We start from the raw sequence: 17,414 nt of genomic DNA, 5'->3' as shown, positions 1-17,414 counted from the left end.
CACACACACAGACACACACACACACACAGACACACGCGGCCAGGGACAGGGTGACGTGATGAGGAAAGCCCTGATGGACAGCTCTCTCCCCACCCGTCCACTGCCCCGCTCCCCTCTGTCACCCATAGCTGCTCCACGTCTTAGGTCTCAAGGGCACTTTTGGCGCATAAATAAGTGCTTTATGTAAGAAGGCAGGGAGGGGGACTTTTTACAGGAGGAAAAAAAAAAAAATGACTTATAAGAGAAAGAGCCTGGAGTATTTTTGGAAAAAAAAAAAAATATTTTTATGTTTAAACGATTTTAAAATCCTAAAATGGCCATCAGACATAGAGAGCTTTGTGATTCATATTTAAAAAGGAAAAAAAAAAAAAAAAGGTCAGACGTCACTGGCAGCCCGAGGTGTCTCGCCCCTTTTCCGTCAGCTGTGTGGAAGGCATTTAGGAAGACCTTGGGTGGAAGGACGGTCCTGCGCATCATCAGCTGGTGCGAAACAAGTGAGGGAGGCTTCCAAACCGACAGCCGGCCTCTGCTGTCACCTACGCCTTTTCCCCAGAAATATAGCTCCAGTGTTCACCTCACCAAGAGCACACACTGGGAAAGTACTTGCAAAGTAGACCTGAAGGCTCCCCAGAGCGCACCTCGGTCTAGAGAAGACGCAAAATATCACGGAAGAAAGACTGTCATTCCCGAAGGTGAATCATGACCTAGGTAGAATGTTACTAACCACTTCTACCGGCTTTATCCTTTCTTTCACGAGAGACTAGAAAAAGGGTGGGGACTTTTTGTTGCTTTTGTTTTAAAATGGGTCTTTACTATTTTAAAAAAAAAAAAAATTAAACAAGTTTTTGTGTTCCTAGCAAGGTTTGCTGTCGTGGGATCAGGTGACTGTAGTGCCCTCGTCACAACTTAACACTGATTTTAAATTAGCAAGTGGGGAACAGATGGAAAGACGGGGCCTCTCCCCTCTGATTTTCCTCTGGGCGTAGGGAAGGGCAGGAAATGTTGGTGAGGTTATCGAGAAGCCCAGAGTCGCCCATCATGAAGAGCAGGGGCTTCCTGCGCGATTGAGCATGCTCAGAGGCCGTCTGCAGATACCAGAGTGCATTAATCCTCCTCAGACCGCCTCCACTTTGGTAGGTGAATTTTGCAAGCCCAGAAAGACCAAGAGGTGCTCGTGTTATTGAGTGTTGTGTTCCAGCTGTGGCACCTAAATACTCGGCAAAGAAAGCCAAAGTTGCATGGGTCACCATTGAACAGAGCAGGTGTCCCCCAATAAGTTGATAATCTCCTGCCCTGAAGATGCATTAGGTTTGGGGTGCAGATTTTGGGGATCCCGATAAACACCATCTTTACTGTTTCCCAAGTAAAAATGTTTCTCTCTACAGAATACCAGCTGTCCAAAGTTAGCCCATTGCTGGGATATGGCTCCTTAGACAAGCCCTCTACTGCCATGGGCTATGTCAGGGACTCACTAGACAATCTGCACATGGATGTCGGTAGCCAGGGTCTCATTAGCCCCTCGATGAATCCGAGCCTCATCAGAATTGTTAGGTGGGAGCTGAGGGCTGAAGGCTCGTGACAAGTTCCTGCACAGGAGGGAGCCCGAGAAGGACGAAGCAGCCTGCCCACCTTCCTGCTTCACAACTAGCCACTGGACTCGGTGAGCATGGGCCACCAGGGGACCAGACGGGGGCATGCATCTTGTGCCCCTGAAGTCCATCCCCCACCCACAGAACACCATGGTCGACAGCAATTTGTGGAACCTCCCTGTCTACAGACCATTGTTCACCCTCCTGCCAGAGCGCCATTAGATTCATCCTTGTAGTCAAGGGGTGGCCCGTGTATCATGCAATTACTGTTCTACGTTGTTTACAGCTCTTAATAATTGTGAGGAATGCTTAAGTCTTAGTGACCAAATCTAACCTTGAAAGCAGACATGATGCGGTAATCCTCTTTGGAATCTTTGGTGGGGTTCAGATTGACCAAGAGCCATGTCCAGCATCTACCTGGGAGGCGAGAGCTGCCCCACGGGGGCCTGGAAGGGCCAGATGGACGTTGCAGGGTTTGACGCTCTGACTCCACTCCACACCGTAGGACTTGACTTTTTGTTCTTTCTAAAAATAGATCATGGAGCCAAGTGAAGTGCACTTTGTCCAACGTAAAGATCTGCTTTTTTCCTTGTTATTTTTCTCCCTTTTTTAACCTCTTGTTCCTGCTCTCTTTTTCATCATTGTGTTTCTTGTCAAATGCAGAAATGTTTCTTCCACCACTCACTGAAGTTTTAGATTCTGGCTTCTGCAGTTTTTATTGTCTGTGTCAGACGTACAGCCAGACGTGGTTCTCCGTCAGCATTTTCCAGATTCTGTTAAACAATATCTGTCCCCCATTTTCTCTACTCCCCGCCACTCACTCCTCACGCTCTTGGGAAAGAAAAAAAAATCACCTTGTGTGTCATAGCTCATTTGTTTCAAGAGAGAATTGACAGATCATATTCAGTGTCTTGAATAAATTGCTCTATTTTGATATTAGAGATCTGGGTGCCTGTGGTTTCTCCGTCTGTCTGGGTAACTCCCACATTGACACTGATCAATGGATACAGAATTCTGTCTTTTATGGAAATAACTGCCTCTTCCCAGGATTGCCCCTTAACTGGGGTGGGGGTGTCTGAAAGCCAGGATGTAGCAGTGTTCTGGAACAGGCCAGACCTGGGTCTGAGGACTGGCTCTGAGCTGCCGTGGACCCAAGAAACACAGGCCAGACGAGCTGGGCTTGCACAGTGAAGCTGACCGGGCACTGACTGAAGTGGGATGCTGGTTGGCAGCAAGACCACATGGATCCCTGTGATCTGGGCTAAAATCCCCTGTATATGTGGGCTAGACCCCCCGGGTCAGTGCCATTGTTAAAAGAGATTTATGGACAGCCTTCGTGATCACAGAAAGCGCTCCGGGCACCTTTGCGTGCCGAATCTTGATTTCTGTAGCTGGGTGTCACTTGGTGGAGTGTGGGAGAAGGGGGAAGGAGGAGTGGAGCTAGTCTTTTGCCCTTCTATGTAAGAATCCAGATTTGAATGAACTAATTTTGTTTTCCCTTGGTCTGGGTGCTCTGTCTGTGAAGCATCTCATGGACAGTTTGGGTAAGCCAGCCCAGAGCCCACCGGCCGGCCTGGAGAATACTGTCAACAGGACAGGGCCCAGAGCAGACTAGACTGTAGGGAGGGTGGAAATGGAAGAACTCGTGTGCTAAAATTTTGAAGTTGGTTCTCTGGAGAATGGGTGGTTGGTCAGGAAGAGAGTTATCCTCAAACCCTTAGAGACTGCCCAGGAAAATGGCAGGGTATCTAGATTCTGTAGTAGCTACACAACTGTAGACGTTGATATTGATGCGTTCTGTGAAATTGGGGGAAGGAGCCAACCACTAATGGTTTTGTTTGTTTGATTTTAACTGGGGATTGAGCCCAGGGGCTGCTCCTCAAGCCCTTTTACCCTTTATGTTGAGACGGGGTCTTGCAAGGTTGACCAGGCTGGCCTGGAATTTGTGACTCTCCTACCTCAGGAATGACAGGTGGCCAGCACTGCACCCAACCTAACTACAAATTTTTTTTCATGGTAGTAAATAAATGGGCTAATAAACTGGCCCGCTTAAAATCCAGTGGGAGCTATCTGAGGGGCACCACCTCATCTCCCCCCCCCCCAGTTCCCCTCCCAGCTCTGCCTCTGTCATGGTCTCCTCACAGACCACCCAGCCCCTTGGTTCCAGATCCCAATTCCCTCCCACCTCAAGAACTTCCCTCCTGGAAGTATCCCTGCTCTCCTATCCTCACCAGCAAACTGGATCGCTTTCCCCTAGCCTCCCTACTGTAGCACCTGGCATCTTAAATAATAACAAAACAGCAAATGGACATGCCTCCAGCCTCATAGGAAAAGGGCTCAAAACCCAGGCTGTCTCTGTTGTTGATCTGCCCACTGTTATCTCTGTGTTTCCTGAAGTCCTATCTCTAGTGTTCTTTCTTCCATCTGGTCAGCAGCCAGGATGGGAGGAAGTCTCCACTTATCCTCATCCGAGCTCATCCCAGTCAGAGCCGCCATGCTGGGAGTGTCAGCTAGCTGCATGACGCACCAGCTAGGAGGAGGACTTGTAACCGGGAAGCGGGCCACTCGGGGTTCTTACTTGCCAGCCGCAGAACCTAACGTGCCAATGAGAAGGGTACTTGGCAGCTCTAAGGACTGGAGCATCAGATCGGGGGCTGCACAGAGAGAAGCAGCCAAAATCAGTCTGTGGGGCCAATGCCATGGAGGTAAACACAGTCGACTGACACAACCACACAGTTGCCCCCCAGGAAATTCAAACCTCCTTCACACCTCTACCCCTCCGGACTTTTGGTCAAGGTGTGCATGGTCCCTCTCCCCTTAGGAGATGCAGCAAAAATTGCCCTGAGATCCCTGAGGTCGCAGTGAACTCCGAATCCACCTGCAGCTTTGTGACTCCAAAATCTGGACAGCTCTTCTAGAATGAAAGGGAGTCCTAATCTAGATTCAAAGGAAGGTCCCATGGGACACATGTCTACAGCACCTTTGAAAAATAGTGTCTTTTCTAGATAAGCAATTGATGGATGAAATTTTAACGGATGGAAAGGTGGAGATGTAGGCAGTGCTGTAAGTACAGGTCGGGTTCCATGGATTCCTTAATCTCAGTTTTCAATATGACATGGGAATTTTGGGATCAAAGCTATGCCGTGCAGCTCTATGCTCCTCTACTGCTCTTTGGCATCCCTCATACTGGCAGGAAGAGCATCTGTTGGGTATATTGTTTGGATACAATCCAAGTCGGACTGGGGGCTCAGTCACAATTACTTTATTTTATGTAACTACTTCCCCAAACACACGGATCTTGCACTTCACATTACAGCCAGCCTCAGAACTGCTAATGCCAACTAGGCAGAGCGGTCTAGAAGGAATCCTTCCATTCCCAAGCCCGTCCATGTGGAATGGCGTCTCCTGGCATGAAGAGGATTCTCGGGAGGAAGCTCTAACACAGTAATAAGAGTGGGACTTCAGAGATGCCATGCTTTGACCATGCAGTGAGGACAGCAAGGACGCACTTCTAGAGGACCAGGGATGAGTACCACCTCAGGACCACAGAGTCCAGACCCAAGTCACATCCCTTCACAGGTGTCCTTGAGTTGGGTGAGCCATGTCAACGTCATTTTCCTTGCGGGACCCACTTGCAGTATGGATTTCAACGGTGCTGGCATCAGAACCTGGAGAGGAAAAGAGAAGACTCTGATGGCACCTGCATTCTTGAAGGTTTTTCCTCCAGCTGCAGAAAATGCCCTGAGGACTCGGCAACACACCAAGTGTGCATAAATGAAATGTCTTAGTGTTTGGTCTGGAGGAAACTATGGTACAGTTCATCTTCATTTTATCAAATCATTCCCAATGATGAATCAAATCCTGCAGAATCATCTAGTGCAGTTGATAATTAACTGCTACCTGAGTGCCACAGGAAACTGCCTACAGTCAACCTTAAGAAAATTCTGGTACCCAGGTGTAGTGGTGCACGCCTGTCATCCCAGCAGCTTGGGAGGCTGAGGCAGGAGGATCGCAAGTTCAAAGCCAGTCTCGGCCAAAGCAAGGCCCTAAGCAAACAAAGTTTGACCAGGCATGGACTGTTGCATACTGGGTCCTGATGGCTATTTCTGTTCCCACCATCAAAAGAAAGGAAGTTTCCCATTGGTGGAGGGAGGTGCTGAGGGAGTGAGAGCTGCTCACTGAATCCACATGGAATCTTTGCCCCTCCCCTCCCCAACGATGTAAAGGTCTGTTTCATCCTTCCACTGGCACACCTTCCACATTTGTGGTGGGGCGACCCTTTGCCACAAACGGCACAATTATTCTTTCATCCCATACCTACCCCAGGAGTGTCTGCTTCCATACTGATGCGGAAGATGCAATGTGTGACCTCCTCAACTCTATGTGGCAAGTGAGTCTCTATCTTTATCTCTCTCTCTCTACCTGCAAATCTCTAGTTTACACTAAATTCAAATCTCAGCTCAAATGTTACCTTTTCCCCAGACACACTTCAGGGTCATCCTATCTGAGACCACTCTCGCACCCCTCTTCCTGCTAGGTCTCCCTTCGTAGAATTAATATTACAGATTTATTTGCATTTTTCTCACTCTGTCTTTACCCCTAGAATGGAGTGTCTCTGGACAGGAAATTTGAGTTATCACAATGTCCCTAATGTCTTAACACCTGGCACACAGAAGGTGCTCAATAAACATGCTGAATGGATACATACAGTCGGGTAAGTGCCTCAGCATCACTTGGATACAGCATTCATGTGTGGGAGGATTAGTTCAGACTACTCTGAAGAAAAACAGGATCAAGCAGTTTTAAAGGAAGGCAAGTGTGGGCTAGGGGTTGTGGCTCAGTGGAAGAGTGCTTGCCTAGCAGGTGTGAGGCACTGGGTTTGATTCTCAGCACCGCATATAAATAAAGGTATATTGACAACTAAAAAATATTAAGAAATAAAAAGGCAAGTGTGATTTTCAGCATTCCTCCAATATAAACACATGTAAACCGACTGTGGACTGTGAAGGAAACAGCACTCAGATCTTCCTCCCAGGGTTTGATGAAGATGAGTTTAGCAGAATGTAGGTGAGAGAAAGTCGGACCCAGCATGATCTCGAAGGCAAAGGAATTGAAATGGTGGGTGAAAGTCGTGACGTTGCAGGGCTCCATCTACAGGCAAATCCTAAGGAGAGTTTGGTTTGCCCACAGAGAGGAGAGTAGACCTTCTGTGGGACTGAGTTACCAAGAACCAGCTGGGAGACTTCTGAAAGACACATGTGGTACCACAAGAGTATTCCCGGTGGAGGGACACTGGTGGCACTTGACAAAGAGTTGATTCTTACCAGGGTTGCCCACTTTTTTTTTTTTATGAGGACAGCCCAGGCTTCTGAGAAGTTGTGTGGGATTGCTGTGGTCCTTTTCAGGAAGACTCAGCTGCGTGTCACATGGTGACTTGTGATCAAGGTCTAGCTAAGGATAAGCCCTGGTGACCTCACACCCGGGACATGCTGTGGGTTATATGGCTTTGAGGTCTTCCTCGTCTTTCATTCCTCCCCTGGGGCTTCATGGAGGAAGAATATCTATTCATGACAACTTTCTTGAAGCAAATATTGCTGGCAGAGAGCCACCCAAGCCCAGCCCTGTCTGAGTTACGTGGGTGCTTGCAGCTGTGGGTTTTGAAGCAGATCTGGATTTCCATGGGTATTCTCTTCTAGTTTTAAAAGATCTTCTCAGAGAATACCCTGAGAAGTTAGTTAAACAAGGATGTTGGAGGGTGTTGATGAATTATGTATTGGTGCAAAGTCTGTGAACATCTCAAGTCCCTGTAGGAAATACAAGTGATAATGGCCTCAAGATGCCAAAGGACCAACACCCTGCAAATGGCCCCTTTAATGAGCTTTACAAGTCCAGAAAGTTTCTTGGGAACCTCCCAGCCCCACATAGACTTAGATTTGGATGTATACTGGATGTTTCATATGCCTTCATATCTTGAATTCCTTAGAAGCATTGAAGCTCTGGACACTGGATGAGCCTTGGAAAAGCATACAAGACCTGGGCCCAGATGCTTCAAGGTGTCGGACTACACCTGACCTACCCAAGAGAGCCCGAGGCTCTGGGGTGGGTTCTCTTGGATGCTCTCCTAGCGATCACAAGCCAAGGACCACCACATGTTACTTTCAGAGGGAAGTGAAGGGAAAGCAGGTTGCTATGCAAGGAAAGCTTCCCTTGTTGCATTGGGAAGTAGCACAATGTCCAGTTCTTGAGCTCTCTAAGGCACTACTTGGAGGACAGGCAGCTGGAAAACTGCAAGGTGCTTCACAAGATGCCTACAAGAGGGAGATGATTGCCCTACAGTGGCTTGAGAGAAGAAATTTTGCAGGTAGCAGAGGAAAAAGGGAAAAGTCCATGCTGACATGATGTTTTTTCAGAAGCAGTGAAAAGAAAGGGCCTTGAAGGCAACCTCTGAGTTCTCCAACATCTCCTGTTGGAAGCTTTGCCCACCTTGTATTAGAAAGGGTTAGGGTTAGGGTTAGGAAGCACAAACAGGATTGTGGGAGAATGAAGGAAACAGGCTTCTGGAACAAGCAAGGGCTTGTGGGAGAAACAGAGGGTTCTGGGAGAAAGAAGGACTTGCAGGTCAGGTCAGAGGATTCAGGGAGAAAAGTGAGAATAAGATTGTAGGAGAAGCAAAGAGTTGTAGGAGAAGTAAGTGAGCAGACAATTCTGGGAGAAGTGTGGGATTATGGGAGAATCAAGCAACCAGAGTAGTCTGGGAGAAAGGACTGGTGCATTATGGCGGAGGATTTTGGGAGATGCAAGGGATTATGGGAGATTCAAGAGAACAGAATTCTGGGGGAAAGGATGACTTGCCAGTCAGAGCAGAGGATTCTGGGAGGAAGGTGAGAACTAGATTCTGGAAGACATAAGGGATTGTGGGAGATTCAAGAGAACAGAGGGGGCTGGGGATGTGGCTCAGTGGTAGAGCACTCGCCTTACACGTGCAAGGTCCTGGGTTCCATCCTCAGCACCACATAAAAACAAAATACAGTGATTGTGTACAACTACAAAAAATAAAAGACTTCCTAATTCCAAAAAAAAGGATTCTGGGAGAAAGGAGGACCTGCTGGTCACAGCAGAGGATTCTGGGAGGAGGGTGAGAACAAGATTCTGGGACATGCAAGGGGTTCTGGGAGACTCTTTTGTACAGAAGATTCTGGGAGAAAGAAGGACTTGCCCATCTGAGCAGAAAATTCTAGGAGGGGGCACTGAGGTTATAGCTCAGTGGTGGTACAGCATTCGCCTAGCATGTGTGAGGCACTGGGTTTGAGCCTCAGCACCATATACAAACAAAAACAAATGTGTTGCGTCCATCTACAACTAAAAAAGTTTAAAAAAAATTTTTGGGAGGAAGGTGTAAACAAGACTCGGGGAGACGCAAGGGAGTGTGGGAGACTTGAGAGAACAGGATTCTGGGAGAAAGAAGGACTTGCGGCTCTGAGCAGAGGATTCTGGGAGGAAGGCGATTACAGGATTTGAACAGGATTCTGGGAGACGAAAGGGATTGTGGGAGATTCGAGAGAACAGAGGATTCTGGGAGAAAGAAGGACTTGCGGCTCTGAGCAGAGGATTCTGGGAGGAAGGTGAGAATAGGATTTGAACAGGATTTGGGGAGATGCAAGGGATTGTGGGAGATTCTAGAGAACAGAGAATTCTGGGAGAAAGAAGGACTTCTGGGTCACAGCAGAGGATTCTGGGAGGAAGGGGAGAACAGGATTCTGGGAGACACAAGGGATTGTGGGAGATTCAAGAGAACAGGATTCTGGGATAAAGAAGGACTTCCAGGTCAGAGCAGAGGATTCTGGGAGGAAGGTTGAGAACAGGATTCTGGGACAAAGAAGGACTTCTGGGTCAGAGCAGAGGATTCTGGGAGGAAGGCAAGAGGAGGATTCTTGGAGATGCAAAGGATTGTGGGAGATTTGAGAGAACAGAGGATTCTGGGAGAAAGAAGAACTTCCGGGTCAGAGCAGAGGATTCTGGGAGGAAGGGGAGAACAGGATTCTGGGAGGTGCAAGGGATTATGGGAGAATCCATTTTACAAGGATTCTGGGAGAAGGAAGGACTGGTAGGTCAGGACAGAGGGTTCTGGGAGGAAGGTATGAACAGGATTGTGAGAGAAGCAAGGGATTGTGGGAGAATCAAGCTACCAGAGGATTCTGGGAAAAAGAAGGACTCACAGGTCTTACAGGATTCTGGGAGGAAGGTAAGAATAGGATTGAGAGAAGTAAAGGGTTGTGGGAGATTTAAGGGAACATGGTTCTGATCAAAGTAAGGAGTTGTGAGAGAAATTATAGAACAGAGAATTCTGGGAGTAAGAACAACTTATGGGTTAGAGCAGAGGATTCTGGGAGGAGGTGAGAAAAGGATTGTGGAAGAAGCAAAGGGTTGTTTGAGAAAGAAGGTCTTGAAGGTCAGGGCAGAGGATTCTGGGAGGAAGGTGAGAACAGGATGATGGGAGAAGTGAGGGACTGCAGGAGAATAAAGTGAACAGCATTGTTGGGGAAGAGGGGTTGTGAGTGAAATAAGAATAAAAGATGCTGGGAGAAAGAAGGGTTGGTGGTTCATTTCAGAGGATCCTGAGAGGAATGTGAGAACAGGCTTGTGGGAGAATGAGGGAAACAGGATTCTGGGAAAAGCAAGGGGTTGTGGAGAAATAGAGAACAGGGATTGTGGGAGAAAGAAGGACTTGCAGGTCAGAGCAGAGAATTCTGGGAGAAAGGTGACTACAGGATTGTGAGAGAAGCAAGGGATTGTGGGAAAAGCAAGGAAAAAGGATTCTGGGAGAAACAAAGACGGGTGGTTTATGATAGAGAATTCTGGGAGGAAGGTGAAAGTAGGATTGTGAGAGAAGTGAGGGATTATGGGAGAAATAAAAGAACTGAGGATTCTGGAGGAAGAGGCATTGTAGGAGAAATAAAAACAGGACTGTGGGAGAAAGGAGGACTGGTGGTTTGTGGCAGAGAATTCTGGGAGGAAGGTGAGAACAGGACTGTGGAAGAAGCAAAAGGATCTAGGACAATCAAGTGTACAGAGGATTCTGGGAAAAAGAAGGACTTTCAGGTTAGAGGATTCTGGGAGGAAGGTGAGAACAGGCTTATGGGAAAAGTAAAGAGTTGCAGGAGAATTAAGGGAACAGTGGATTCCGGGAGAAGGAAAGGATTGTGGGACAAATAAGAGAACATAGGATTCTGGGAGAAAGAACTACCTGTGGATCATAACATAGGATTCTGGGAGAAAGGTGAGAACAGGATTCTGGTTAAAGTAAGAAGTTGTGGGAGAAATAATAGAGAATTCTGGGAGAAAGGACACTTATGGGTTAGAGCAGAAGATGCTGGATGGAAAGTGAAAAAGGATTGTGGGAGAAGCAAAAGGTTGTGGGAACAAGGAGGACTGAGGGTCAGGACAGAGGATTCTGGAAGGAAGGTATGAAGAGAAATATGGGAGAATAAAAGGGACAGAATTCTGGCAGAAGTAATAGGTTGTGGGAGAAATAGAAAACAGAAGATTCTGGGAGGAAGAAGGACTTTAAGGTCAGAGCAGAGAATTCTGGGAGGAAGGTGAGAACAGGATTATGGGAGAAGCAAAGTGTTGTGGGAGAAATGAGAAAAAAAGGATTCTGGGAGAAAGGAGGACTGGTGGTTTATTACAAGAGGATTCTGGGAGGAAGGTGAGAACAAAATTGTGGGAGAAGCAAAGGGTTCTGGGGGAAATCTAGTTTACAGAGGATTCTGGGAGAAAGAAGGACTAGTGGTTCATGGTAAAGGATTCTGGGAGGAAGGTGCAGGATTATGGGAAAAGCATTGGGTTCTGGGAGAAACAGAACAGAGGATTCTGGGAGAAAGAAGGACTTATGAGTCAGGGCAGAGGATTCTAGGAGGAAGGTGACAACAGATTTGTGGGAGAAGCAAGGAATTGTGGGAGAGTCAAGAGAACAGAGGATTCTTGGAGAAATAAGAGAACAGATAATTCTGGGAGAAAGGAGGACTGGTGGGTCAGGGCAGAGGATTCTGAGAGGAAGGTGAGAACAGGATTGTGAGGGCATTGTGGGAGAAATAAGAGAACAGATAATTCTGGGAAAGAGGAGAACTTGCCGGCCAGAGCAGAGGATTCTGGGACAAAGACGTGAACACAATAGTGGGAGAAGCAAGGGATTGTGGGAGATCAAGGGAACAAAGAATTCCAGGAGAAACAAGGGAGGGGTCATGGGATAACGAGGACACACAGGATTCTGGGAGAAGGTACTGTGGTCCAGAGCAAATGATTGCTCAATTTCTTTCTCACACAGAGGAAGCAGATTCTTGGAGAAAAGAAACAACAGATGATTGTGGACTAGAGCAGAGACTGTGGGAGAAATTAGGAGACATCAGAGGATTGTGACAGAAGCAAAGAACTGTGGAACAGAACAAAGGATTGTGGGAAAGATGGGCACTTTGGGTATAACAGAATTATGGAAGAAACTAAGAATTGTGGGAGATAACGGGATTGTGGAGAAGCAAGGAATTGTGGGACAGGACAGAGGACTGTGGGAAAGACGTGGATGTGGGGGCAACAATGAATTGTGTGAGATATGAGGTATTATGGAAAGACAGAATTGTTACAAGCTGAGATGGATGCAAATGCCAAATAGTCCCGTGAGACGGCATAGTCCCTGGGAAATATATTTGAATGACACTGGAAGTTCCTCCACCAACAGAGAAGTAAAGCACATTCTCAGATGAGAGACTAGTGACTACCAGAGACATACTGACCAGGGAAGAGTTAGAAGAACTCTTAAAATTGTCCCCAATGGGCTGATGACTGCCAAAAGTCACACAGAAATCATTTCCAATGTGCTTAAGTGTCCTAAACAGCAAAACTTTAAAATGATTTAATTTCTGAAAGGGGGAAAAAAATATTTTTGAAGGTTTTTGTTTGTTTGTTTTTGAGCAACATATGCAAATTTTCTGTAGGGTTACCACACAAAATGGTGGGGACTGTGCCTTAGGGACAATTTGGGTTTTTTTTCAGTATCAAATGGGGGCTGGGGTTGTGGCTCAGTGGTAGAGTGCTCACTTTGTATCTGTGAAGCACTGGGTTTGCTCCTCAGCACCACATAAAAATAAATAAATAAACATATTGTGTCCATCTACAACTAAAAATCTATTTAAAATAAATATCAAATAGATTTTCTTAGGGACAACTTTAATTTTAATATTTCAAGGGTGACTAAATGTACACTTAAGAGCCTTAGTGCACCTTCGTATCACCTCCACTGCATACTTCTGCAGGAGATGTTGTTGATTTTACAAACTTCTGTGTTTCCAAAAACTGACTTAACAGGCATTAGCTAACAATACATCACCGGGGTGTCTAAAATGACAACTGCCTCTTTTTTGGGGGGGTGCTGGTGGGCAGGACTGGGGATGCAACCCTGGCCTCTTATGTGGTAGGCAAGCAGTCTACTAGTGAGCCACATCCCTAGCCTGACAGCTGCCATTTTAAGAGAAATTCTTTCCAAAATTAAAAATACAATCAGTATTGTATTTTGTCTTTTTCAAAAGGCTTTCCCTACTTGTTTTCTTCTTCCACCCAGTTCTTTCAAAAAAGTATTTACATAGATTATTCTGTTACTAGAATAGAATTATTATTTTTAAAAGCTTGTTTAATTTACCCAGTACACTGTGAGATAATTAAGGGCAAAGTCTATAACCTGTGGCACCTAATTCAGAGCCTGACGGAATCCTTAGCAGTCAGCCAAAGTTGTTTAAAACACAGAGACGGGGTAGATCCATATGATGGATGGAATATTATTCAGCCAAAGAAAGAACAACATACTAATATACGTGTGCCACATGGATGAACCTTGAAAACTTTGCTAATTAGAAGAAATCAGACACAAAGGACAGATCTATGTGAAATGTCCATAAGAGGCAAATGCGTAGAGACAGAAGATTATTGGTTGCCATGGCTGGGAAAGGGGAATGGGAATTAACTGTTAAGGGCCTTGGGGTTTCTTTTTGAGGTTATAAAAAATAATCCAGATTTAGATAGTGGCAGTGGTTACCCATCATTGTAAACATATCAGAAACCACTGAAGAGTACACTTTAAAAGAATGAATTTTATGTTATATGGGTTATATCTCAACTTTGTGTGTGCATCATGCTGGACTTGAACCCAGGTCCTCTGGCATGCTAGGGAAGTTCTTGCCCAATGAGCTGCAGCCTACCCCTAGCATCTTCTCAGTTCTCTCTTTGTGTGTGTGTGTGTGTGTGTGTGCGCGCGCACACACTGGGGACTGAACCCAGGGCCTTGTGCATGCAAGGTAAGCACTCTACCAACTGAGCTACATCCCCAGCCCAAATCTCAGTTCTCTTAAAAAGCAAAGGAAGAGGGGGAAATCAGCATTTCTTTACAGATGAAAAGATAAGAGATCTCTAACTTTCCATGTGGAAGGAAGATACCATTGTGAAATGTCCAACTTCTCCTGTGGGAGCACTATGCAAACTCAAAGTTTGTTGTTTTTTTAGATGTCTCCTTCTTCTATTTGTTTTTCAAGATACAAATTGATGAAACAAATAGAGTTCAAATTTCAAAGAAAAGCTCCTTTTCGGAAATGAAATGTGAAAGATGACACAATGTCAAAGTGAGGAGAGGGCTGGGGGTGCAGCTCAGTTACAAAGTGCTTGCCTAGCAGGCATGCATGAGGCCCTGGCTTCCATCCCCAGCACCAGGGAAAAAAATAATTTTTTTTTTTTAAATAAAAGGAGAAGGTAAGGCAATCCAGGAATTACTGCCCTGTTTATTTTTCTGTTGGCTGTTCGTTTGCGTTGTGTAAAACCCTCCATATAAAAATTTCTAACTTGTGAGCACAGACCTAGGCAACAGCTTTCTCAAAAGAATGAATATGATTGATGCTGTTTGCCCATGGTGATTGGAGTGCCTGGGGCAGACTGGGATATAGTTTTTATTGTTATTTCTCTTTAGTGTTTTATTTGACTGTCAAAGATTGACTCAGCCACCTTAATCCACCAGAAAGGGAAAACCAACAAAGCCAAGTAGTTCCAGATGGCAATTTTGGGCTCATAACTCAGGTGGTATCGGTAATAGCATGCTAACAGCAATTCCAACTGGTGGGTCTGTCATCCTTAATGCACTGTGTTTACTAGATAGAAAATCCAGAGGTTGGGGGAGTGGCTCCAGGATAAAGGCTTGCCTAGCCTAGCATCCATGCGGCCCTGGATTCCATGCTCAGCTCCACAAACAAAGAACAGTCTATAAACACAAAGTACATCTGTCATAACTATAGCCTGAAGTATTTCTGTTTCCCTTCAAGGATCCCAATTATGACCAATTCTGTCTCATGGAATCAATCCATCAATTCTTCACCATGTTTCTTTAACCCATCTTGTCACCTAAAAATGAAACTTCCTTCAAAATATTTAAATAGTAGGAATGGAAAAGAAAACAGAGCTCTTGTAGCCATTTCCAGATATCTTTCTTCAAAGTTTTCTGACTTCAAAATTCAACATTATACTTTGGTATAAAAAAGTAGCTTGGATAGCGTATTGTTTCTCTTTGGTCTCCTGTGTGTGTGTGTGTGTGTGTGTGTATGTGGTGCGCGTGTATGTTTGTGTGCACACACTGATTCATATTGGGTAGAAGAAAGTTATAGATTCACACTTTCAGAAAGCCTAATTTTACTTGGACATTACAAATCGTTAGTTAAAACTGCATGGCTTGGGCTGGGGATGTGGCTCAAGCGGTAGTGCGCTCGCCTGGCATGCGTGCGGCCCGGGTTCGATCCTCAGCACCACATACAAACAAAGATGTTGTGTCCGCTGAAAAACTAAAAAATAAATATTAAAAATTCTCTCTCTCTCTCTCTCTCAAAAAATTAATAAATAAATAAATAAAACTCCATGGCTTTCAGTGTAGTGATTTCCAAACTTATTTCCTTAACCCAAATATCTTTTTTCCCCACTAAAACAAAGCTTAACAAGGAAACCCTAAGACAGAGGTGTATGTTAGCAAAAATGTACTTCTTTAGTCATAATTTGAATTTTATGAAAAATAAACGTTGTAATCAATTAGAATTATAAGGACACCTCAGTTAATTCAAAACTTTCAAACTGAAATCTGAGCTGAAAGTTACCATCATGTACCAACTTGAACAATTAACACTTTCTTTGCTTTGACTTGATGGTGTCACATCTAACTTCAATGGCCACAGAGCTGACGTGCAGTAGCCGTTAAGTAATTCTCCTCTGCCATCACTGTATGGTGATCCCTTAAAGATGACAGGAGAAAGTTATTCTGAGCTCCACATTCAAATCAGTTCAGTTATTAGGTTAACTCAAGTTAATATGTGGGCAGGCTAGTATTTGGTAGTCAACACATTTGAAGTATTCAATTTAATCACAGATTCTACTGTGAGTTTTGGAATGGAATTTGAATTATTTATTAGATGCCTGAAGCATCACATCAGGGTTCCACAGAGCACAGTTTGACAATCACAGTGCTACGTGAACAGGATAAATTGGAAAAGCTGGTACTGGCTCTTTGGCTTTTTGCCCTACATGCCCCCAGTGAGCTGGACAGAGAAGTGTACCTGTAATCTAAAGAGCTCATGTCATAGCATTCATCACCTCACAGCAAAAGTATCAAAGGGTTTAAAGTGACAATTTATCACTATTCAAAATACCATTCAGCCCAATTGGGAACCAGTTATAAAAAACACAGGCTACAGGGCTTAATAATTAAAGGAAGGGCATCATTCAAATATTAAAAGGATGGGGGGCTGACGAAATGGAAGAGTCATCATGGGCTATTGTAACACGCCCTCTGCCCCTCAGTGTTTGATAAAGGATTGACCATGGAGTTCTGGTGTGCCACACCACTCCTGCCCTGGCCTGTGGAGCGTAAGTTACCTTCTGACAGCATGCTGAGGGCCTCATCAGAAGTGTGTCCCCCAACTGGAGCCACCTTCCTGCAAGTGAGGTTTTCAGGACGCACGCAAGAGCCCACCACCTCGGCTGCTGAAGTCGTCATGGATTCCCACTGGATCACCATCTTGGGAGACTGGAGACCCATGCAGCATCCTGTCCAGCCATAGAAGGCCAGAGACAAGAGGAAGCCCTGGGCAGGATTCAGTATCCCCTGGGAGAAAAGGCAAAAAGATGCAGCAGTCAGTGAAGCAGGACAGGAAGTAGAGCCTTCAGTTGCCACATAGTGCCAAGCTCCACTCAAGCGCCCACTGGGCTGCCCTCACTCGGAACAAGTGGGTTGTTTGGTTTGGGGCAAGACTAAGATTGGCCGTAGTAGGTTCTGTATCTCCAAGGGCTGCCTGAAAATAGAGGAAGCGGGGAGAGTGCAAGGGAGAGAAGAGAAAGGATGGGTGGGGGTCAGAGAAAGAGAAGGGGAGGATGAAGAGGACCAGGAGGAGAGGAGAGGAGAGGAAGGGGAAGGAAAGTGGGGGAGAGGAAATGCAAGCAAGGAAGGTGATAGAACCAGCCATCTTGGACCTCTGCTCCCCTGTGGCTTTCCACCTGGTGCTGCCAGGTCAGAATTTGATTCAGTCAAGGTTCTTGGGGTAACATTACTCCATAGAGCTAGCCAGAGGAGCCATGTGAAGCTCTCAGCCAAAACACACAGATCAGGAGGGCTCGTGTGGGCTTATGAAAGTCATCTCAAGTGACACTTTTCCAAATTCAGAACAACATAAATAACAATTTTGCATGGCTCAGAGCATACCTCTCTGCCAACAGCTCCTAATACACATGAAATGTGATGAAAATACGGGGGGGGGG

At 45.7% G+C, this 17,414-nt stretch overlaps 1 protein-coding gene across 1 annotated transcript in view; it reads right to left on the bottom strand.

Moving 5' to 3' along the window:
• Positions 1-4,829: 4,829 nt before the first annotated feature.
• Gpr143 (G protein-coupled receptor 143) overlaps positions 4,830-17,414 on the bottom strand; it is a 34,134-nt gene continuing 21,549 nt past the window's right edge. Inside the window, exons 9-10 of the mRNA XM_048797387.1 lie at positions 16,536-16,764; positions 4,830-5,257 (exon numbers count right to left, since the gene is read on the bottom strand). Coding sequence (XP_048653344.1) covers positions 5,163-5,257; positions 16,536-16,764 — 324 coding nt within the window. The 3' untranslated portion in view covers positions 4,830-5,162. The remainder of the gene's footprint in view (positions 5,258-16,535; positions 16,765-17,414) is intronic.

This window comes from Marmota marmota, unplaced genomic scaffold (genome assembly GCF_001458135.2).
Source record: "Marmota marmota marmota unplaced genomic scaffold, marMar, whole genome shotgun sequence".
In the NCBI taxonomy this organism is placed as follows: domain Eukaryota; kingdom Metazoa; phylum Chordata; class Mammalia; order Rodentia; family Sciuridae; genus Marmota; species Marmota marmota.
Note: the sequence above shows the minus strand (reverse complement) of the source record. Positions and strands in the feature narration are given on the sequence as shown.